General features: G+C 39.2%; 1 protein-coding gene across 1 annotated transcript in view; it reads left to right on the top strand.

The window, feature by feature from the left end:
- Nucleotides 1-25,466, top strand: part of ephb1 (EPH receptor B1) — a 134,916-nt gene that overhangs the window by 41,646 nt on the left and 67,804 nt on the right. Inside the window, exons 2-3 of the mRNA XM_002935075.4 lie at nucleotides 7,177-7,241; nucleotides 17,404-18,085. Coding sequence (XP_002935121.2) covers nucleotides 7,177-7,241; nucleotides 17,404-18,085 — 747 coding nt within the window. The remainder of the gene's footprint in view (nucleotides 1-7,176; nucleotides 7,242-17,403; nucleotides 18,086-25,466) is intronic.

The raw sequence follows: 25,466 nt of genomic DNA on the forward strand, positions 1-25,466 counted from the left end.
TATTATATAAATTATAGTAGTGTTACTGTAGCAAACACACCAGTTTTACCAGTGCGGGGCAACAGTGCATTATATTTTTATTACTTTAAAGCTATTTCATTTTTTGGAGTTACTGTTCCTTTAAAGTCCCAGCCTGCTCATTTGTGTAAAATACCAGCCAGGGATGGACCCCTGATCTGCCCCAATTCTGACCCCAATCCCCCTCCATCCCGCCAATCTCCACTTTCATCCTGTTGCCTTATCGATTCTACCTCTGCTTTGGCCGCCAGCTTTGTGCCATTTGCATCGGTAAAGGGCTAGCCAAAAGTGGGCAACCTTACAATCACGTGCATAACGAGGGAACCAGGAGACTGGCCACACAGGGACTGGCTTCAAGCATTTTTTGGCCAACATTGCATTGTTTCCCCTAAATAGAGTATTAGCCTGCACTTCCAGGGGGGCACCGATTTTCCCACAGTTGGTGTCTTTTATAGAGACACTAACATTTGAAGTATTCATTGGAGGATTGCTTATGGTCTGCAGGCCACAGGCTGAATGGTTGGACCATATGCAGCCCTCCAAAGAATGTGATTAGCCCCAGCTAACTAGTTATTTGAATACATTTAGCATTGCAGTCTTTCAGCATTGGGGTCCAGTTCCATTTTGACTAGTGCACAGTATCATAATATCCAAACCTGAGGCTTGATAACCACTTTTCTCTTAAAGGGTGTACAGTGCACTTCCCATGCAAGTAACTTAAATAGCTTCCGTATTGCAACAACATTTTCTAATAGCCCTACAGCTGATTATAGTTATAGCTGTTATAGTTTTAAAGCCAATAGAACAAAAAGGTTATCTGAGTATTTCTCAAACCTCAGCGATGTCTTTGTCACATGATCAATTTTCTTTCTTTTCAACAAGCTCTAAATGGTGCCCCGGAGCCAGCAGATCTGGGGAACAATGCATCCATTGAACATTACAGAGCAGAATAGAAACATTTCATGATGCTCTCAGTATCTCCTTATTGTCATGAGCCGCTCACTAGAGAAGAAGAGCTAAACTGCCTACAGAATGTGTGCAATGGTTGTACTTAACGTAGCGCCACCGGGCTTCTAGGGCTAACTCATGTATAACATGGGATCATTCTTATGTTGCACAGAAAATAAATCCATGTGATGTATAGGACCAGATGCAGGTGTAGGGATATGTTATCCAAAATACTTTTATAATTTTATATGTTATTTATATGGCACCTTTATGTTATGCAGCACAGTTTGTTTATTATTTATGTCAGTCCCTGTCCCAGTAAAGCTTACAATCTAAAATCCGTCTTGGCTTGATTGGTAGCCATTTTACTTGCCGGAGTACCCAGACAAAACCCACACTATTACATTTTCCTGTTAATGCACTGGTGTGAAAACAATGATTGCAAAGCTGTCAACTCTCCCCGGTTTCCTGGGAGTTACCCCATTTCTGACCCTCTTTACTTGCCTTCCATCACTCTCTGCCATTCTACCAGCTTTTGAAAGTTTCACTGGTTAAATTAGCTTTGCATATTGCTGAATAATCCATCAACAACTATTGACTTGTAGTGTGTGGAATCACGTAGTCCTGAATTGTGGATCCCCCCACCTATGAGGGTATGTACCAGGAAACAGGGATTTGGTTGGATTAGGGTGTGTATGGGTTTGCACCACATTTTTCAGTATCTGGGGAGGTACGTGGGAGCTGTAGCAACATGCAGACAAATAAGTGTAAATGAACCCAAAGCCTGGCAGATATTTGTTGTCAAATTTGGCTGTTTAGATAAGATTGACCATTGATTGGCCTATGTAATGAACCTAGGGCAGATGAAAATTTTCATTGGGCCTACTGCTTTAAATAGGGCACTGATTTAGTATTACTGTGTCCTTACTGATATCTGAACAGTCTAATTTAGATATTGATCAGGAAAATACGTATGACCTGGGAGTGTGTATGGGCATAAATGGGGTAGGTCACTAGTGTGGCCTAAAGCTTGATTAACACTGTATGTGCTGACTATAGCATTAAAAATATTCAATTTACTAATGTCAGTGCAAATTTGCTCCCTTTCAATAATCTAGGTCACAACTAAATGATGATTGGTTGCCACAAGTTACTGCTTCGGGTCTGATTTGCACCACATTAGTAAAAGAGGCTGACCTTTCCTTTTACAGGATAGTGAATTAGCAATGCTTTAAAATGCAAATCAATTCTGTTAAATTGAAACCATGAAAATTGGTCTACTAACCGCTGAGTAAATCAATTACAATTGATCTGTATTTGTGAATCACAATGGTTTGGGCAAAATTCTAATTCTAATGAAGCAATTCAGTCACCGCTTATGATCTTGATGTAACAGTGACTTGATCTATATATCTATTTATTTTATGTTTAGTTTTGATATAAGGATTATATTTTTATTTTTACTTTAAGCAGAATGTAGAGTTTAATGGAAAGTCATTTATGCCAGCCTTTTAGAACAACAGCTTGTACAATATTTCCTACTGGGCCATGGACAGAAGTCTGCTGTGGGCCCTACACATAGTGGGAGAGAACATGTAAGAGTAAGAGCATTGTAGAGGGAATAGTAGGGATAGCAGATGGTAAAGGCAGATACAAGGTAAATCTAATTTAAACAAGCATTAAAGCATAGGGGCATTGCCTACTGCATGCAAACATAACTGCCCAGATGGATCTGTTGATCTGATACCAGAGCCACTTGTATTAGAAACCATGGGAGCACCCTACTGTTAATACATAGCCAGCCTTCTTTCTTGATCATCTATGGGGAATTTTTTGGCTATGGAAATCAATGTGGGAACTCCACCATGTGTATAAATACAAAACACATATGTGTGCCCTGACCTAGTAATGTATGTCTAGTATTCGGAACAGGTGGCTATTTTCCTGTCTGGTGTAACAACCTCCCCTGTGTTTGCTGCTTTCCTGTTTGAAGATAAAGGTTACTGACTTTAGCACTCTGTTATCTGTGCTGATACCTATATTGATTCTCTGTGTGTAGAACCTGCATTCATTTGAGCTTGGCCTGGCCGAGAAATATCTCTGGTGAAACCACTTCAGGGATGTGCAGACTGTAACATGTAACCAGCACTGAATCATAAGTCCTGGCATCTGCCAGCAGCTAATGTCCTTCATACAATTCCCAGAGTATTGTTCCTGGAGGATTGTAAAGCTGAAATCCCATTACCAACAGGGTCCTTGTTTCCTACATATTTTTTTGTAGAGCCAAAATGACTGAATTTCTTTAAAGTCTTGCTACAAAATAAAATCAGTCATTATTGCACCTCACTTCTGTCTGTCGCCAAACTGGCCATCACCAATCATTCAATGGTTAGATTGATATAGGTTTATTTTTCTGTATCTCTCTTATATGTGCAGTCCCACCTACAGGTCTATATGGAATCAAAAACAACCCCAGTAGATTCTCTGATTCAGATAGTTACATAGTTACATAGTTACATAGGGTTGAAAAAAGACCATTGTCCATCAAGTTCAACCCATCCGAGTAAACCCAGCACACAACCTATACTAACCAATCTATACACTCACATACATAAACTATATATACAACCAGTAATACTAACTGTAGATATTAGTATCACAATAGCCTTGGATATTCTGCTTGTCCAAAAACTCATCCAGGCCCCTCTTATAGGCATTAACAGAATCTGCCATTACCACATCACTAGGAAGGGCATTCCACAGCCTCACTGCCCTCACCGTGAAAAACCACCTACACTGCTTCAAATGGAAGCTCTGTTCCTCTAATCTATAGGGGTGACCTCTGGTGCGCTGATTGTTTTTATGGGAAAAAAGAACATCACCCATCTGCCTATAATCCCCTCTAATGTACTTGTACAGAGTAATCATGTCCCCTCGCAAGCGCCTCTTTTCCAGAGAAAACAACCCCAACCTTGACAGTCTCACCTCATAGTTTAAATCTTCCATCCCCTTAACCAGTTTAGTTGCAGTCTCTGCACTCTCTCCAGCTCATTAATATCCTTCTTAAGGACTGGAGCCCAAAACTGCACTGCATACTCAAGGTGAGGCCTTACCAGGGACCTATAAAGGGGCAAAATTATGTTCTCATCCCTTGAGTCAATGCCCTTTTTTATACAAGACAGCACTTTATTTGCTTTAGTAGCCACAGAATGACACTGCCTGGAATTAGACAACTTGTGATCTACAAAAACCCCTAGATCCTTCTCCATTAAGGATACCCCCAACACACTACCATTCAGTAGATAGTTCGCGTTTATATTATTTCTACCAAAGTGCATAACTTTGCACTTGTCAACATTGAACCTCATTTTCCAGTTTGCTGCCCAGTTTTCCAATTTTGTCAAATCGCTCTGCAAAGCGGCAGCATCCTGCATGGAACTTATAGTTTTGCACAATTTAGTGTCATCAGCAAAAATAGAAACAGTACTCTCTATGCCCACCTCCAGGTCATTAATAAACAAGTTAAAAAGCAAAGGACCAAGGACTGACCCCTGCGGAACTCCACTAACCACACTGGCCCAATTAGAAAATGTTCCATTTACCACCACTCTTTGTACTCTATCCTTCAGCCAGTTCTCTATCCAATTACAAATATTATGTTCTAGGCCAATATTCCTCAATTTGATCATTAACCTTCTGTGAGGTACAGTATCAAACGCTTTAGCAAAATCTAAGTAGATGACATCAACTGCCATTCCAGCATCAAGGTTCCTGCTCACCTCCTCATAAAAGGCAACTAAATTAGTCTGGCAAGATCTGTTACGCATAAAACCATGCTGGCACAAACTAATAGTATTGTGAACTGCAATGTATTCAACTATCCTATCCCTTATTACCCCTTCCAGAAGCTTTCCTACTACTGATGTCAGACTTACAGGCCTATAGTTTTCAGGCTGAGAACGAGATCCCTTTTTAAATAATGGCACCACATTAGCAATTCGATAAATAGTCTATATGTTCAAAGGAATGGATTAAAGTAACAGGATCGCAAGCCTGTTGACAATAAAACAGTAAATTAACAGCATCTACCCAGATAAGGTAGATGACCCAGGTGTAACAACCCGTGGCCTGGCACAGCAATTTTAAATAACATTGTTATTTTTACTGCTCAAGGGTGGCCCGGGCCCGAACCCGTAGCGTTAGGAGGCAGAAATAATCAATCTTAAGGTGGGTTTTTCGCACCAGTCGACCCAAGAAGATGTTTTGTAAAACTTGACTTTATTTCTCCATTTTAACCACCACTCCTGCTGCCGCACTTAACAGTGATGATACAGGCGCTCAGTACAAATATTAACACATTTGGCAGATGCCATTGATAGAAGGGAGATAAGAAAAAATGAGGGAGTGAAGCAATGTAAAACCCCTTATTTGTCAGGCAGGAGCAGAACTGTGTGACAGGTAAATGTTGCTTACACGAATCCTGGGTGTATGGTAGTTCTGCTCAGCAGCACAGATAAAGAGAACGGCAATGCAACAAAGAGAGGGGAAAAGAAAAAGAGAGTGAAAAATTATGCCTGACACTCACCATGGGGGGGGCAGTAGATTCATGGGTGGGGACAATTGTTCCATTGTATCTTTCAGTACGTCAGCTGTTCTGAACAATGGCTGACACGGCTACTGCTGGTGGGCACACAGTGTCCTTGTGTCAGCTCTTAGTATGCAGATGAGTTCGCTTGTCATTTATTGGTTTTACATTAACGCACAAGATGGACAGTATAATGACTCTTGACATGGCCTCCAGCTTCACCTTGTGTGTCTCTCTGCTTCTCCAGAATGAGCCCCTGGCACATGTTGAACATTAACCAGATTGTATATATCCAACTCCATATGAAGTCGACATGCCCCATGTGTGTTTTAGTTTAAATCTGTTGATCTCTACTAAAGTATATAATAATTATGTATACACAAGGCTAAATTAGTATAATCAGCTTTATTTATATTACTGCTAAGTACAGCCTCAACAAGATATATACGTATATCAATGGACAGTATGATTACAAACAGACTGATAATTACCTCAGCATGAAATTAAAGGTAATAGACCCATTTATAAAGGAGGGGGGGGGGGTCAGTGGTTTGGTGCTGTCACACATCTTAGGGGGCCCAGGTTTTAGACCTAGGGGAACATCTTTTAAGGGGTAGGACTACACCCTACTGTAGTAAAGAAAAGTACAGTTAGGTTTTTTGTTCTTGTAATGTTATTGTTGCTATTAGCATTATCCTTTACTTATATAGCATTAACATATACCACAGGGTTTTGCAGATATCATACATCTGCCGTAAAGAAGTCCCTATCATATTCAAACACTATGGTCAGTTTTAATAAGAATCAATTAATTTTAATAGCTAATTAATCTGTTTATGTTTTTGGGTGAACCTGGAAAAGAAAAAAAACCTAAAAAACGGAGAAAAAAAATGTGACTTTTATATTGTAATCAAATTTAATGAAGATCTGAGCCTAGCTCTATCATCGCCTTTAGTTGTTTTTCTCATAGCAAGTAAAGAGTAAGATGGATCTGCTCTACCTTTATACGCATTGGATAAAATGGCTGAAAGTAATGGCAATGTAAAAGCCCTCTAGTTCTATGTTCCGCTAGAGAACACAGAGGTTTTCACAGCTTTGGTTTCCCTGGGGAATTATTTTAGATATTATTTTGATGTTTTTTTCTCCATTTCTTGATAAATATCAGCCCTTTGTGAAGTGCAGAGTGATAATGAAATAAGAGTCACTGAACCATAATTCTCTGTTCTTCATGAGCCATAATCAAAATCCATAACTCTGCCTGTGCCGGCTTTATCAATGCATCAAACCTGACATCCCTGGACTTGCTTGTGACCTCATCCAGCAAAAACCGCTTGGCATCTGTGATTGAATAATAAAACATTATGGATCTTATTTAAGTCAAACCCTGCACTTTTCTAGTTTCTGTGTGTGTTTGTGTGTGACAGCGATTTTCTTTTTTTTTTTTTTTTTTATATAAGAAGGGTTGTCCAAACAATGCCATTATTTATAGTCATGCTTTTGCACCCAGAAGTTGCACAAAGACAATAAATGATGCCAAGCTTTTGAGTGCTTTATTAACTCATATTTATTAGCTTATTATTGCTGTTACCTTATCCACTAAAGTTTTTTTAATTCTTAATTTACAGAGACCCTTATGGACACTCGAACGGCCACTGCTGAACTGGGATGGACAGCCAATCCTTCTTCTGGGGTGAGTATCATGAATTCTTTGAAATCAGTGAAAGGCAAGAAAATTATAGTTTTTATTTTAATTGTGTTTTATGTTTGTTGTTTGTGTTTTTCCACATTACATAAGCCAGTACAAAAGACTGTAGGAACAAGAACCCTTGATTCTTCAGAGGAGCAGCATTTAGTGGGAAATAGCAACTATAGTAAGCAAGAGCAGCAAGATAGCAATAGTTAACTATTGACAAGTGCTTCCCAACCTGTGGCCCTTTAATAGTGGTTCAAGTACCGAGCCTCAATAGCCAGAGAGAAATGGCAGAAGAAAATACGGGGAGCAGAAAGAAAGCAAGTGTTATACATAGTAATGAAAGAGAAGAGTAGAAGAGAAAATGAGAATACAACTTTAGAGAGTAAAGGAGAGATTTGGGCACCAAGGTCAGGTTTATATGTGTTGCCTCAGACAGTACTGAAGAAGTATGCCTTTTAATTCTGAGGGGCAGTTCAATCATCAACCCTCCTCAAAGTTGCCATTGTCTTGTCCACTGGCCCTGATATACAAAATATTATACAAATGACCTGCCCACTACTTTTATGCATGACTGTGAGGATGATAATATATTGTAACTCATACTTTTACCCCTCAGCTACTTGTGCTTCTGTTTTTTGATAGCAGTACTTGCTGTTTCAGCTTAAACATTTATACTAGTAATATAAACATGCCTATCAATGGTACTTGCTTACACGGGACAGTCCAGAAACATGTATCTCAAAAAGAGCATGGCTTACCAGGAATCGGGTAGGGTTTCAGGCATATTGGGGCATTTGCATAGATCAGACATACTGGGAGCTTAGCCTCAATTATCATGTAATTAGGGTGGGACCACAAGTGACAACAGTTTGGGTTCTCTTCCTTCTCTGCCAAAACGGTACCTCCCACATACAAACCCAAGTGTGCCCCCTAGAGCTTCCTGGCTCTAGTGCCCCTGCTCCTCCTTCAAAAGGGGAGTACTACTATTTTTTTTGTTCAAAGGAGAAGGAAGTTATAATCACTGGGGGGGGGGCAAAATGTCAGGCACACACCCCCCCCCCTCCCGTGATTGTAATCACTTACCTGATACCCTGGGTCGGTGCTCATGTTAGCAGAACTTTAACAAAAAAGCTGGCTTTTTCACTGTACCGAGTATGCACCGGCCCCAGGATCGCAAAGAAAGAAGGCAGAAGGATGAGGATTGCTTGTGCACAGGTATGCTGGGCCAGTGATTACACTCACCCCCCCAGTGATTACTAAACTCTACTAAACTTTACTAAAACTCTAACATTTGTCATATTCTTATTTTTGAAAATTCGACTAAACTCATTTTCACAAATGTTTGACATTTACTAAAAAATCCGATGCGACTTTTTTTGATTTGCTGCCCCGAAAACTCACACTTTTCAAATTGCTGCATAAAAACCAGTGTCAAAAATCCAAAACCTCTAAAGTTTCAAGGCAAAAGAAGGATCTTTCAGGGAAGGGACATCTTCTACATGATCTTGCAAGTTTTAGCTGGGGAATTGTCAGACATATAGTAAATCTTGAAAAAAATTTGACCTTTTTTTGGGGGAGGGGCCTTTTGCGCTAAATATCCAACGGTTAGTAAATGACCTCTCTAAGGAGCTAATTTACTAATCCACGAACGGTCCGAAGGCGTCCGAATGCGGTTTTTTCCTAATGATCGGTATTTTGCGATTTTTTTCGTAAATTGTCGCGACTTTTCCGTAGCCATTACGACTGCTTCACAAAATGTTGCGACTTTTTCGTAGCGTTACGACTTGCGCGAATTGTCGCAACTTTTTCGTAACCTTCGCGCTGAGTACGAAAGTTTCGGATTCATTCAAGCTTCAGTATCGTGACTTTTCTTGGGCCAGGTTGGAGCTGCAGATTGCCATTGACTCATATGGGAGGTTTCCAAAATCATGCTAAGTCTGAAAGTTTTGCCCGCAGTTTACGAGCGCTCAATACGAAAAAGTCGCGACAAGATACGAGCAAATCATAACGGCTACAAAAAGTCGTAACGTCGACGAAAAAATCGATTCGTGGGTTAGTAAATCAGCCCCTAAGTGTATGTAACTGAATTGTTATTTTAGTTACTTAGTATAGAGGTACGTGTTATTAATAATAATAGATCTGTAGTAGGCTGCACTCTTTCTGTATACTTGAGTTTCGGTACTGAACTAAAATACCTCAGTAAAATATGCATTGGCTCAAAACGCTGTCAGATGAAAGCCTTCTGAAATCTTAACCTTTGAGCACCTTTCTGGATTATAACAGCCTTTATAGGAGTGACATGCTTTTGATATATTGAGCTTTCTCGGAGGCCTTGACCCGAGCAGACTTTATGAGTTATTACTGGCTGTGTTCATGTGTACTCATTCTGGGCTCTGCTGACTGCTCTGCAAGATACCATTTTGCAGATTTGCACCTCCGAGGGTCAGTTTCCCCATGGAGTCTTTCCTACGCTCCATGAAATTTTAGTGAGGTTTTTATGATGGACATTAATGCAGAAGCAAATATCCTCTTTAATAGCGCCACTCTGTGCAAAGAATCGTGGGACAGGAACATTAGCCAGGAAGATGGATGGATATTAAAGTGAGGATACTAGGAACTGCTCCTTAACCCTTTTAATTCGGGCAGTTTGAATAAAGAGCAGTGGAGGATGAAGTTTTTATCCCTTAAGTTAGAAGCTTGAAAAATAACTATAAAGTAGAGCTCTCTTTATATTGTGTTTCTAAGGCAGGATAGATATTGTGCAGTCCCATTGTTTAAATAATGTTGGAATATTATAGATTAGAAGACAGAGATAATGGAGGTTGTAGGGGCCTTTTGTAGAATGGTATATCTTTGGTGGCAATGGAAAAACAGACAGCAGCCAATCTTCTAATAAAAAGTAAAATCTTTTATTTGCTCAGCTTAAAGAAAGAACAGAGCCTCAATGCCTTATGCATTTGGGGTGCTACCATCCTTAATCATAGACACTGTATGGCACAAAGGCATATGACACATTAGTGTTTGGTGAGAATAGTGGAGTGGCAGGAAAAGTTTGGATGACACATCTCGCTACTGAAAAATAGATGCAGCAGATTCAAAAGACTCAGCAATTGGTTGGCGTAGGGCCTGTGAGTGCCATGTCTAATGCAATATGTGTAGTCAAGAAGTGGCATCTTTCCCCAAGCATAGACGCGGGGGGGGGGGGGCTATAAAATTATTTTGTTATGGGCCAGTACAAAGAGTAAGGGCATAATAAAAATATTGTATCTTCACAGAGCTGCAGTTAAGGTAGATTCCCACCACTTTGGTCAGAGAGGCTCCCATCCTTTTAGATATAGTATGTTTTCTGTAGCAGTGGTTGTCTGACTCCTTTAGTTCAGGTGCCACTTGGAGGATAAACGTTTGGTCCAAGCCAACCTTAACTCAGTCATTTAGCAATAATTCCAAGAATTCATAGGTCATCACCCTATTTGGCCTTGATGATTTTTTCAGGTATATCTCGAAGAGCAAATAGACTTTCTCCACAAATTTTACCTTAATTGTTCTTGAATCTTGTCCCCACCACTGCCACTGCTCCCACTGCTCCAATCCCCACAGTTAAGGAACTTCTTTCTATAGGTATTATAGGTTCATTGCTTCCCCTCTCTCTTTTTTTAGGTATTGTAGGTGCGTTCGTTTCCCTCTCATTTTTTTTATAGGTATTATGGGTAGATCATGGTTATGTTTGTAGATATTGATGGTAAATCCCTCCTTTCTCTACATTTTTTTTACTTTCTATTTCTGTAGGTATTATAAGTATATCCTTTTCTGTTACTATTGTGGGTACATTCTTCCTCTCTGTGTTTAGTGTACATCCTTCCTTTCGAAAGGTATGGTGGGTACATTCTTTCTGACTTGGTCTCCTAACAATTAAGTCCTTTGTGTCTCCTTTCCTCACTTATTCTCTCCTTCTTTGTCCCTTGCTCTCCCCTCCTGAGTTCCCTCTTTCTCTCGTTACAGTTAAGATCTGTAATTAGGAAACATTAGCAGCCTGAAAGCAGCTTTCATACCTGAAACATCGGCAGTAAATGCACTCAGCAGTTTTCTTCCGTGGCTATTAATGTCACTTTTATGAAGTAATGAAGAACAAAACACCCTTAGGCACTTTAAACCCTTGTTTTTTTAATACAGCGCGTGCCTTTTCTGCAGCGAACAATCTCCTTGTTTGCACGAACAATTCAAGCATTGAACAACCTGAGTGAGGGACCCCTTATGATTAGTGGCTATGTGGCGCCTGCTATTATCATCCTTTATTTAGGCATCAACATATTCCTCCGCACTGTGCAATGGAGAAGTGACACTTTTGACAGTATGTTCAAAACATAGTTATGGAAATGGATTAAAGGCAAACTTTACTTAAAGAGGACTTCTTCCTCATTTAATCTCACTTTCTTTAATACTTAAATTATATTAATGTGTGTATATACAAGTGTGGCTGTGCCCATAAAGAATGATGATTTTACAGCTGCAACTGGGCTATCACGAGTTCTAATCTTACAAACCTAGGAAGCCTTTCTTGGACAGCAACAAAAGAGACCATTTCACTTGCTACTCTTCCTTCAACAAATTAGACTATCCTCCAAAATAAAAACTTAAAACAAGCTTAACTTCTATATGGTACTCATAATTGATTTTGTAGGACTTATAGCTTTGTCTCCTTTTTTCTCTTAACTCTGGATAGGTACTGTGGGCAGTTTTATATTGTAACGTCCAATCAGAATATTCGGATGTACACTTTATAGCTTTATTATTGATGACCATATATGCCCTTAAATATATTTCATTCTCTCCTTGTCATACCGATCTTCTCCCTCCCCTTGGTATATCCCAACATTTATTGCTGTGTTTGCCTTAATTTGCTAATACCCTTTAAATATTCACCTTTACTTACATTAAACCTGGTAATCCATCCCATTTACCTCCTTACCCCTTCAACCTTCCATACTCCCTACTTTTCCTACCCCAAGTCATATTCCCTTGCTTTACTCCACCCCATGCCATACCCCCCCAACTCTCTGTACTTTTTGCCATATTCCCCTCGCCTCTTCCACTTACCATACCCCCACTTTTCCCACCCCTGTCATATTTTCTTCTCTTGTTGCATTCTACTTCTCCACCTGCTATCTCATGCTTTGTCATACTTTTCCACCTTTACCCTGCTTACCCATGTTCCTTTGCCCTCACCCCTCCCTCCCACGTTTTGTAATATTTCACCCCTTTCCTATGCCTTGAAGTACCCCCCCCCCCAAATCTCCCTAAACAGTATTTTCTTGCCCACCTTCCTGTATTTCACCCTTTCTCACCTTTTCCCTCCCCTTGCTGTATTCTTCCCACCCTTTATGGTTTATCTGCCCACCTTTAAAATATTTTAGCCTTTTTCTGCTTCCTAGGGATAAGGTAGTTTTTCTTCCTAGCGGTCTTCTACGATTCTGCCATTCTTCTGTACTTGAATTTATAGCAAGCTGTACATATGGCGCTTTATTTGTTTGGGCCTGTGGCTTTGATATCAGGATTCCTGCTGGAATTTAACAAGCTTTTCCCAGTTAGAGATCACATCAGAGAGAACTTTATAATCAGGAGAGTAGAATCCAGATCCTGCTTTTACAGCTTTGGAGGGCAATTAGCATTTAGAAACATATCTGCACTTATTGAAAGACTCTTCTCCCCCAGTCAGAAACAGCTCAATCAGTGATTGGGATGTAACTGAAGAACAGAGCTGAAAGTACTGCTGTGCCAAGGCATGCCTGATTAGTTTTATTATATGCAACATTTTTATTTCAACATGGAGAAATACATTTATTTCTCTTGGCCTATTTATAGAGGACATGCGATGTCTCCTCATCATTTTGTATTTCTTCTGCATCTTCTATTACGTTTTTCCATGTCTGTCAGCCTATGCTGTGTGTATAACTGTGTGCCACACTAAATAGAATATAGGTTGCTGGAGCAGGAAAATGGCTAAAGTGTTATTTGTTCTAGTGACTTCCAGTGTTTGGAAATGTGTTGGCATTTTGTGCACTAGGTACTTTAGCTAGATATGCATGAATGTTAACTTTTGGATCTGTTATATGATAACAGGAGATGTTATATGATAAACAGCCTAAAGGCTATGGTACACTGGGGTTTATAAGAAGTGATTTAACTAGATAGAGGAGAAAAAGTGTGGGTTATGGCATATTCATCCAGTCTGCAATGGAAAAAGCTCAAAGCTTATATGCAGTTACTCCCAAAATGTCTGGGAATCAGTGATTTCAATCTGTACTGGTGTTGAGCTAAAGGTTGTGACCCCATTATTGAAACAACATGCCAATCCTTGAAGGGTTTTTCTACTGCTCAGGTTCCTAAAAGACAGCCCTGCACATTTTCAGCCTTTCAGATGAAAGATTAATGCATACTTTTGACAAAATCCACTTCTTCTACACATTCCCCACTCACAACACTGGGAGTAATTCAATTTCTCGATGCAGCAAATTAAAGTTACTTAAAGTTTCGGTTACCAGTCTGCATTTCGAGTCGATTAGAGTCAGCTTCGGGAAGTGTTCTTTTGGTGAGCGCCATTGGGTGGAGAGATTGGAAGAACCTGAGGTCCCATCATCTTAAAATGATGTTTCTAGAGCTGTGGTTGTTGGACTTTTTCAGTTCAAGCAGCATTTGAAGGCACAACCTTTGGCCAGTGTCCTCCTTAGCTCACATCAGAGTTACAGATCACCCATTTATCACCCATTTAGCCTTAGTTTCAAGAAAAAAAATCTACTAAAGTTTTTGTTCCAAATATCACTCTAATTCACCCTAAAGCTGATCTTTCAATTATATATAGGAGAGCAAAATATGCATTTACTCCAAATAACCTAACTAGCTTTCAGGTTGATCAAAACTGCCCTGCAAAAAGATATCCAAAAGATAATTTAACAGCAAGGTAGACTTCCAGATACCGGAAAAAAAAGTCATTTGAGGTAAATAGGTAAGATTTATTTAACGCATACATTCGTTCTGAACAAAACCAAGAGTCAAAACTACAGAACAAAGAGTTTTTCAGAGTTTTTATAGACTTTGTGAGATAGTAGCAAACGTCATCAGAAACGTATGAGCATAGGCGTTACCAGTGTACGTGCATAGAAATATCTGTTTACAGCACAGAAAACAAGGAACTGCTCTTGGCCAAATAGGTGGTTCTGTCTTCAAGGCCATAGTAGTTGTAACCACAGAAGTGTATAAGACCTAAAACAAAAGTTTAAGCAAGTGTTCCCAAGTGATCAACAGCATCAACATATAGCATGGGCAGAAGCATGAATGGGAAGCACCACAATGATCAACATGCCGTGTGTGCCATAGGGCTAAAATCTTTATCCATATGGCATAACAACTCTGTTGGTTTTTGAATGGACGCGACCAGACTTGAAGAAATAATTTATTTACTTAACAATGTTTCTAAGGATTGCAAACTATTTTAGTCAAAAGTACAATTTGACCATTTAGTTATAGTAAAATAACAATAATCATAACAATGCCAACTTTTTTGTACTATTGATATATTAAAACTATACTGCTTGCCTGTATCATACAGGATTCCCAGATCATACAGGCTCAGTTGTTCATTGTCTGACATCCAAATAAACATTGCTGATAGGTTTGGGATGCTGCTAAATTGAAAGTTTTTGTTGGTGAGAATTAAATCTCTCCTTCCGCTGCTACCTCTTCACGCACACCTTATCCTCTCTCATCTCCTGTTTATTTCATTACCAGAACAATAATATTGCTTTTTGAGATGGGGTTTTAATTAGTTGCCGAGGTGGCTTCCTTCCCACAGCTTGCAGAGTGCAAATTTCTAAAGTACCATGAAGTGCTATCCAGCCAGATTAATCTTTGTGATTAATATCACTTACCTTTGTGATGCAGAGATACAGATAATGAGAAGCGGAGATAAGATGATGCTGGGTGGGGAGCCCACCTTCTGCAAAACATACTGTCCTCTGAACATAAGTTCTGCTTGTGTGGTGGGTGCTCATTAAAGGGAAAATCTGTGCAGGTACAGAGAGTAAAAAGCTGATGTGTATAAAGTGAATTGGTAAATAGGTCGTTGAGCTGAGAACCAATTACTTCTTAGTTTTCCATATGCTTTATTTTTATTCTACAGAAAGATATATCCTCTAGGTATTTCTCTTTGAGTATGATATATACTGTAAGTTTTTTTTAAATATTTATATTCATGCTAAGAATAAAGATGATGTTTTTATTAAAACCAATATTCCAATTATTTCTATCAAGATGAAGTCTTTATTTATTTATTTTTTTTTTGCAGTATGTTTGTATCCACTCATCAAAAAAAAGGTCACCTTTTAGATAAACAGAACTCACCAGTTCGGTATAAAAGCCATGATTTTAAATTAGGGTTTAAAAGCCTAAAATGAATGTGACTAGAAATGCTGTTTTGCAGCAGGGAAAATAAGTATTGAACACATCAATGTTTTTCTCAGTAAATATATTTCTAATGTGGCTATTGACATGTAATTTACACTAGATAAGTCTTTAAATTAAGTTATGTGTAATAAAGTGGAATGACACAGGGAATAAGTATTAAACACATAAAGAAAGAAACGGAGGTGCAAAAACGCATGGAAAGCCAAGAAACCTGCTGAACTCTGTCAGTATTTAGAAAGCAATCCTGTCCCCTATCAGTGCAAATTAATATCAGCTGGATTAGTCCAAATTGATGACCTATAAAAAGGTTTCTCATTACCAAGGTATCACAGAAGAAGCATCTCGTAATGGGTAAAAGCAAAGAGCTCCCTCAAACCTTCCCAACCTTATTGTTGCAAAATATACTGATGGCATTGGTTACATATGTATTTCTTAGATTCCGAATGTTCCAGTGAGCACCATTGGGGCCATAATCCGGAAGTGGAAAGAATGTAATTTCACCCTAAACAGTACCCACAAGGTTTAAAACAGGAGGCACTGCCTAGTAACTTTCTGTTTGTGCTACATGCCAAAAATTGGCTGTTTTAGCTCATCAGTACAATATAGTTATCGCATAAAGAAAGTCAGACTTGTTAAATACGCCTTTGTTCCGAGCGGAGACATTGTTCTGCATCCACTTTTGCTCTGATAAATAAGCTTTTCTGTATGTATTGCAGGGACGGACATGAACAGAATGACTATGATAATTTGGAAAGGCAGCTGTAAAAGCCAGGGCTTGTATAATTTAGCAAAATAGCAATGTGCATAATAAAGAACTATGAGCCAGTGATTAAAATTATTTCAGGGAAAGAAATCACATTCTCTGGAGCTGAAATTTCTAGCTTAAGGTCATTGAAGCACAGAAACAATGGTGGATTCATTTGTGAAAGTCTCAAGGATTAGAGGTGGTAGCCAGAAGTGAATAAAGAAGGGAGCATCCCTCCCCCTTTGCTGTATTCTTTGCCCGCTATGAATTCTGGGAGTTGTGGATTAGTGGCAATGGAAATATCCTTTCTTTGCTGCAGTGTAAGGCTAATGTTACTCTTGTATGACTGCAAGTCACTGCTGGCCATTGGTTACCATGGCATCTGCCTACCAATGTGCACACGAGGCAGGTTTCAGTCGGTACATTCTTTGGTGTGCATTTTTGGGCCAAAACCTGCCCCAAATGCACACTGGCAGTTGCCATTGTAGTTAATGGTATTCAGCGCTGATGGTCATGGCATTGTGTGCTTCAGCACAAATACATGTGGCCATAGCTGTTGAGTGTCTTTGGGCAGTCTTCCATCTGTCACTGCTCGGTGTGCTCTACACATGGGGCTTCTGATTCAATAGTTCTTATTGACTATATCTGGCATACAGAATTTTACAATATGTGTGCGTAATGGAGCAAGAAAGGAAGGGATGGAATAAGTAGCATAATACATTAGAATCTTTTTTTGAAACTGACTTGAATTCTTTTTACTTTCATTAATATTGCAGCATGGCTGTAGGTCATTCAATGGGGATCTCAATAATGCATAGCATGTCCAGAAAAAGATCCAAATGATATTTTGTGGAATTATCACAGAAATAGTAATATGCTGTTTTTCAGTAGTGACCTCTCTTTAGGTTGTTTAGTTGTTGCCTACTTTCTTATAACTAAATTCTTGTTTTTCTGCAGTGGGAAGAAGTGAGTGGCTATGATGAAAACCTCAACACAATCCGTACATACCAAGTGTGCAATGTCTTTGGGCCAAGCCAGAACAACTGGCTCCTCACTACCTTCATCCCAAGGCGCGGAGCCCATCGTGTCTATGTGGAGATGCGCTTTACTGTTCGGGACTGTAGCAGCCTCCCAAATGTCCCAGGTTCTTGCAAAGAAACTTTTAATTTGTACTACTATGAGACAGACTCGAATATTGACAACAAGATATCTACATTTTGGAATGAGTCTCCCTATTTAAAGGTGGACACTATAGCTGCTGATGAGAGTTTCTCACAAGTGGACTTTGGTGGGAGACTGATGAAAGTCAACACAGAAGTTCGTAGTTTTGGCCCTCTAACCCGCAGTGGCTTCTATTTGGCATTTCAGGATTATGGAGCATGCATGTCACTCCTTTCAGTTCGGGTCTTCTTCAAGAAATGTCCCAGTGTGGTTCAGAATTTTGCAGTCTTCCCTGAAACCATGACTGGGGCAGAAAGTACCTCTTTAGTTATAGCCCGGGGAACCTGCATACCTAATGCTGAGGAGGTTGATGTTCCTATCAAACTGTACTGCAATGGGGATGGTGAATGGATGGTTCCAATTGGCAAATGCACCTGTAAGGCTGGATATGAGCCAGAAAATCATGTTGTCTGCAAAGGTAAGGGTATTACACTCTTCTTATGATATGATATCATTTGTGAATGAGAAACCCCAAAGTCAGTAATCCCCAACCAGTGGCTCATAAGTAACATCTTGTTACCAACTCTTTTGATGCTGCTCCCAGTGGCCTCAACGCAGATGCCAATTTTTACATTTCTGGCTTGGGGGCAAATTATGGAAGCACAGAAGAACTGTTTTACCACAAGCAGAGCCTCCTGCAGTCTAGAAGTCCACATGGAGCTACCAAATAGCCAATCACAATCCTTATTTGGCATCCCCAAATAACTTTTTTCATTTTTGTATGGCTCACCAACACATCTGAGTGTGGCTCATGAGTAAAAAAGGTTGGGGATCCCTGCCATAAGTGTAGAGCAACAGGCATATTTTAGGTATAGCAAACCACCTTAACATCTTTTCTGAAGGCAGAGCTTTGCTAAGGGTCACTCAAAAATTAGTACAATCTAATGAACTAAAGAAATTGTATGAACTGTAAAATATTGTTTTTTAACTTACAGCTTGTGTATGGCCAACTTCAATGAAGCAAAGCTCCTTTTAACTTTTATTATTTGCGTTCAACTATCCACGATAAAGCTCAGGGCCACTCCTGCCATAAGGCAAAGGGAGAACCAGTTACCAGGGTGGCAAAAAGACGCCATTGGTAACTTTAACAGGCGATAACTTTTTAAAACGAAAAATCCTGCTCTGCTAGTGCAGGAGCACATTTACGCTCTCTGCACTAGGGATGTGGCCCCCTCTGGACCCACTCTGATGCTAAAGTTGTAGGTACAGAGTGGGACAGATGGGGCGGCACCTCGCTTGCTGCCCCAGAATCACCACTGATAAAGCTGCTCTAGGCATCCTATTAAAAAGCTGCTGAGAAGTAGTAGGACATTGCTCAGAGTAATCAGCTCCTTTTACTACTGAAAAAGCTGAACATTACCAGTTTAAAACAACACAAGGGTTTTAAATAATTTAAATCAAGCTCTGCAAAGACTTGAAAACTTTATACATAAATATTTATGAATGCTACAAAAATCTTCATTCTCATAGGAACAACGTGTTCTTCAGATACAATTTCCCTTTAATCTCCTCCTGCTAGATAGCATAACTCGAGGGTGTGTTAAATTGCCCAGCTTTTCTTGTACTGAAGAGAAAGCTTAATTCATCGCATTGATATTCCCTCATTTGCTGAACATTTTGTTACTGGCAGTTATTGCCCGAGAGGCTTTTGAGTATACAGCGCTCTAACAATTATTGCTATGCGCGTGGGACCTCCTAAATATTTTCAGCACCCTAGATTTCTAGATTCTACTCTCAATTCCAGCAGTATGACAGCCTTCTCTTTTATTTTTTTTTTGTGCTGAAGCCAAGGGATGTGGGGCAATTTACTGTCCTCCAGGTGTTCTTCATCTGCAGCACCTGACAACAATGAATGCCGGTTCATGTTGTAGATTTTCATTAAGAATTACCCCAATTAACTACAGGAATTGGTTGAAGGTATCTAACAGAAATCAGAAATAATGTCCTTCTAATTTATTTAAAGTAATGCTAAAATAGTTACTTTTCTTGCATGCTCAGGACCAGGGGTTTTCCAGATAAGGGGTCTTTCCATAATTCAGATCTCCAACCTTAAGTCTGCTAAAAAAAATGATTTAAACAGTAAGTAAACCCAATAGTGTTGCTTTGCCCCTAATAAGGATTAATTATATCTTGTTGGGATCAAGTACGAGGTACTGTTTTATTATTACAGAGAAAAGGGAATCATTTAACCATTAAATAAACCCAATAGGGCTGTTCTGCCCCCAATAAGGGGTAATTATATCTTAGTTGGGATCAAGTACAGGTACTGTTTTATTATTACAGAGAAAAGGGAATCATTTAACCATTAAATAAACCCAATAGGGCTGTTTTGCCCCAATAAGGGGTAATTATATCTTAGTTGGGATCAAGTACAAGGTTCTGTTTCATTATTACAGAGAAAAAGGAAATCATTTTTAAAAATCTGAATTATTTGATTAAAATGAAGTCTATAGGAGACAGCCTTTCTGTAATTCGGAACTTTCTTGATAATGGGTTTCTGGATAAGGTATATAATACCTGTAGTCTATCTTGGGCTGTAGTAAAAGTCCTTTATTATCTCCCTCATGAAATATTTGAATCCCCAACATTTTCGACATGATCATGGCTCATGCAACCAAATATATTACCTTGGGAACTGGCTTTGGCAGAGCTGCCGATGATGTCTAGTTGGTGAGCAGTAAAGTGCTTTTTCCTTTCTTGGTGGAGAATAGATTGTAGCAGGGAGTGACAATATGGTACACAATGTGGTAGCAGTTATTGTCATTGTGACATTACAAATAAATGAGCCATAACTAACGTCAGTCAACATCATATTTAGAATGTTGCACACTATCTTTTTCATCATTGTAACAGAAGTTAAATGATGGAACTGTCTGTACCATGATTTTTCTCTGGCTGCCAATTTTCCTGAATGTTTCCTTTGGGCTTTCATTGTAACAGGGTATTCTCTGCATTAGTGACAGCCAATAGTTTTACCTATACTTATCTTAATGCAAGCCAGTGTGGATCAAATCATTCCTAAAATGAATTAAGATATTTATGTTTCAGGTGACCATGTTATAACCACCATTAAGGTATAAAGAATAAAGGAATTATTATTCAGTATCTAAGGTGAAGAAAAACATTGACCAATGGGCCACTGTGCTGGATTTTGTTCTCTTAAATTGTGATGCAAAGAAAAAACTTAATGGCCAGAACCATATTTCTTGGAGGGCAGGTTATAGATTTGAAGGCTTCTCAAATTTCTAGGGTCAACATCTACATTTAGAATGTTGCATATTATATCTTTTTTCCATCATTATAACAGAAGTTAAATGAGAAAGTTGGGAGGAAGCAGGGAGGTTGCTGGGGAATTGTAGACCTTCTGAAGAGCTAAGGGATTTCTGTATTGTTGGGAATGATTTAAATACTTAATATTCTGGAATCTAAATAACAAATCCTCCTGATCCAAAAGATAATTGTTTGTTCTAACTGAGCATATCATCATATATTACCGTATGTAGTGCCACCAAGTTACATAGTACTTTACATTCATTTATAATGAACAGGGGTCTTAAAGTAATTTCACAAACAAGAGTTACAATAGTAAAAACAGGGTCAGTTGGACCTACTCGCAGAACCTTACATTCTCAAGGCATATCTAAAGAATATCCAGTAGCAAAGGATAGGATCAGTCCAAATTCTGAGCCAAATACTGCCTTATATATACCAACATTCTGGTAAGAACTGACTGTTTTATAAGGAAAAGAATAGTATTTTTAATAAATGGTTCACCACTGTCCTCTCAACATGCAGGTTAATTGACTTCTAACAAATGTGTCTGTTGTGTGTGGATGTGTTAGTAACCTTAGCCTGTAAGCTGTTCTGGGGCAGGGACTGGTGTGAATGATGTATTTGGTCAGCATTCGGACTTCCAGTGAGATCAACTCTCAGGAACCTTTTTTTAGTGTGTTTTGACCACATCCACATGTTACGCCTTTGGCTGTGCGCTCAACCACATCCTCTACCACTCTAGGAGCTCAGCTCAACACTACAAGAATCAAAGATATTTTAGGGTGGATTTTGGGATTTTTCAATTGTAAGGTTAACCGTAATTCAGGCGCACATTACATGGGAGCCTGGGCTACAACTAGAGAGGCAGGTGAGGAACCGAAAAAATCAGATGAGTTCCCAAACCTTGACTTCTCGTGACATCTTTCACATTTTAAGCACTTGAGCAGGGACCAGTGTTCACTCCCTCTTCTTTATGAATAGCTTGGTCAACAGTTGTCCTGGCCATACACTTCATAATCCTTTTCAACTCAACAGGCAAGAGGAAACTTTGTGCCATTGCAGGATACAAAGGTAAGTGGTGCTTGATAATGCAAGTGTAGCTGTGGAGTTTGTTCTTTGGCATAATATAGGCAATATAGAAGATTCCTGCAAAAAAAATTAGAGGTTCCATATGGGCTAACCAAAAACATTTATACAAAGTAAATTTAATGTTACGATTATGGGACTTTAGAAGTTACATTTTTGTGGGGTCCTTGGTCTGTCTTCATGGTTTTGTTAGGTAAGTATACTTTACAGATAGGGCATTATTATAAATCAACAACACATTAAACAGGGCCTTAACAGATTACAATATGGGGTTATTTAATTTAGTAAATGATGGAAAAAATTCCTTATGTAGAGAGTGAATGTCCAGTGCACTAGTATAGAGGTTACAATTGATCTTAACAGGAAGGGCAAATGTATTTCTGTCCATGCTCTACCCCTCAGAAAATAGAAATAGAATTGCCCTATGGACTAACATACTGGCGATTCATTTAGGGAATGGATGAATCTCTAAGGTAACAAAGACAGGTACCCTTGGCATACTACTATATGGTGAAGCAGCAGCATGGCACTGAAGTGGTTAATCTCCAGGGATCACGACACAAACCGATTTTCCATCTAGAATGCTGGCCTCTGCAGTGTGAATTCAGCATAATGCAAAGTGGTACTTTATTTTCGTGCTAAATGCACCTCGGCCTTTTGGGAAAAAAACATCCAATTACTCACTGAAAGGATTAAAGAGTAGCATAAAATGGTGAGAAAGCATTTAGACAAGGTCAATACAACCGCTTCCCAGCTCAGATGGAGATCACTGAGACCCAGATCTACTAAGTTGTATTTTTCTAGACTGCGCCGTACCAGGCTTCTGGAATGCCAGTGAGGTGGCTTCTGTGCCAGTAGGTCAACCTCGTTAGCCATAGGTGAGATGCCCATAAGAAATGTATTAACACTGATATTAGTTCAACACAGCACTCAAAGGGCACAATAAATTGAAAGGACTGTGTGAGTAGCTACATAGGCCGGTGGTAATGCATAAAAACCTTTTTTAAAAACATATAAAATGGTTCAACGTATGCGATCAGAGCTGTTGTCAGATCAAGTGTAATATAATATGCTGAAGTAAATTTGACATAGAATTTTCAAATAAACATCACTCAGTGCCGACACATAAACCTAAATCCTTCATGACCTCTCACACAGTGCATTCTCTTATAGGCCCCTGTGGGATAATTATATGTGATATATAGGGAATCGATCTGCTCCATAATTTCTGCTCAGACATATACAAGTCTTGTTAAGCACCCAAAGCACATTCAGTCTCATCCTCACCTTTTAACACGAGAGAGGCAAAATGCTGTAGTACTCCAGTCACCAACAATGAGGTCAGGTGATCAAAGGTGGCCATACACATTCAGATTTCAGTCTTCTTCCGACGAATATTTAAATGGTTTAAATGCAACAATCTAAAACATTTAAATTGAAATTGTAGGATAAAGTCCTAAAATAACACATTGGAGGATATTCTGAACATAAAATAATTGGCAGATCAGTTGGGAGGCAGGCAGTAGATAACGTACAGAAGGCAGTGAACCACATTTGCATAAGTTACTTGCCACAGCTGCCTTTTTTGCCCTGTTACTAAACACCCAAATTGCCAAATATTTAAGAAATTAAAGTAACCTCAAAAAATTAAAGTGTTTTAAAGTAATTAAAATATAATGTGCTGTTGCTCTGCAAAAAAATGGTGTTTTTGCTACAGAAAAGCTACTATATAAATAAGCTGCTGTGTAGCCATGGGGGCAGCCATTTAAGCTGGAAAAAAAGAGAAAAGGCACAGGTTACATAGCAGATAACTAGTAGATAAGACCCATATAATGGGGATTTATCTGTTATCTGCTAAGTAACCTGTGCCTTTTCTCCTTTGAATGGCTGCCCCCATGGCTACACAGCAGCTTACTTATATAAACTATAGTAGTCTTTCTGAGGCAAACACACCAGTTGTAGCAATGCAGGGCAACAGTACATTATATTGTTATTACTTTTATACACTTTCATTTTTTGGTGTTACTGTTCCTTTAAGGTGGGAGAGGAGAACATTAAATTCAGTTATTTATTTCACTGCCTTGCAATCTAAAGAAGACCCTAGGTGAAGGGATACTGTAGTATCTGGACATTCTATAGTACTCAACAATATGTCCTATATATACTATAAGAATAAGAGAAACTTTTAAATACGTATGGCCTTTTGTAAAGGTTTCTGGGTGTTGCAGTTAGACAGGTGAATTACTGAAAGCTGGCCAACCTTGATGTATTAATATATTGAATAAAAGATTATACTGCAGGTATCCAGGCACACATGCAATCAGTGGATTTATGTGCTATTAATTGCAAGTAGGCCAGAGAAAATGGAAAATATGTTAAGCAGTGAATAAATTGGACTCAGTCCTCTTCGTGGATAATCCCTGTATATAGGGCGCATTCAAGGGATAAAGAACTCAATTTTTAGAATTCTACAGTGTTGGAACAAATCTGACCACAGAAAATAACTGACTGGCACTGAGGCATTGAGAGTAAGGCTCGGAAGCAGTGATATAGAACAGCAAATAGCAATACACGGCATAACCAGGCTCGGAATTTAATTCGCTGATAAAAGCTGCAAGTGAAAAGAATCTCCCCGCTCCCCTCTGCTTCTCCAAATAAGATGAGTTTTAGATTTCAGCAGGAGGGATTGAATTTAGCAGGTCTACATGCACTCAATGTCCAAAACAACACAATGTGATCAATTTAATAAGAGTAAACACTGCAGAAGGATCTGTCACAGGGCCCTGTGATGTCCTCTCCCAAACCAAGCAGAGCGCACTGCAGAGTGAGTTGTTGTCAGTAGGGGGGTTATTAAAAACCGATTCATTCTTGGGTGATGAGGCAGCTCAGGTCACAGACTCTTATTCTCTAGTGTCCAGAAAGAGGTCATAAGAAGAAAGAATGGCCGTTGAAGGGATGTCTGTCATGCAATCTCAGATTGGCCTGTAACAATGGCAGGAAGGCCGGGTGTGTGCATTTTTGCTTTAATCCTGATAGTCGGTTATTTATTATTCCCTTCTAGCTCCTTCTCCGTGTCATCTTATCTCCAAGCTCAACCCCTGCATCCTGATCTTACAATTCATTATCATGCAACTTCAAACCCTATTTCCTCCTTTCAGTAATGGTACAGTGACACAAGCACAGATTCCCTTTTGTGTACAACGATTTTCCATTTATAATACCCATTAACCAGATTTTGCCCTCAACTGCTGCTACGCTTTCCATAACCCCCATTTCTGCTCCCAGTATTCCATTATAATTGCTTTCTCGGTGAACATCTTCTCTCTGAAAACTCTTATTCTTCTGCTTTTTCTCCTTGAAGTAGTGATTGGAATGTTCAACGTACTGGATGACAATACTAATCTTAGTAGAACGCCTACAGAACTGGAGCACAGTCTGTC

Source organism: Xenopus tropicalis, chromosome 5 (assembly GCF_000004195.4).
Source record: "Xenopus tropicalis strain Nigerian chromosome 5, UCB_Xtro_10.0, whole genome shotgun sequence".
Lineage (NCBI taxonomy): Eukaryota > Metazoa > Chordata > Amphibia > Anura > Pipidae > Xenopus > Xenopus tropicalis.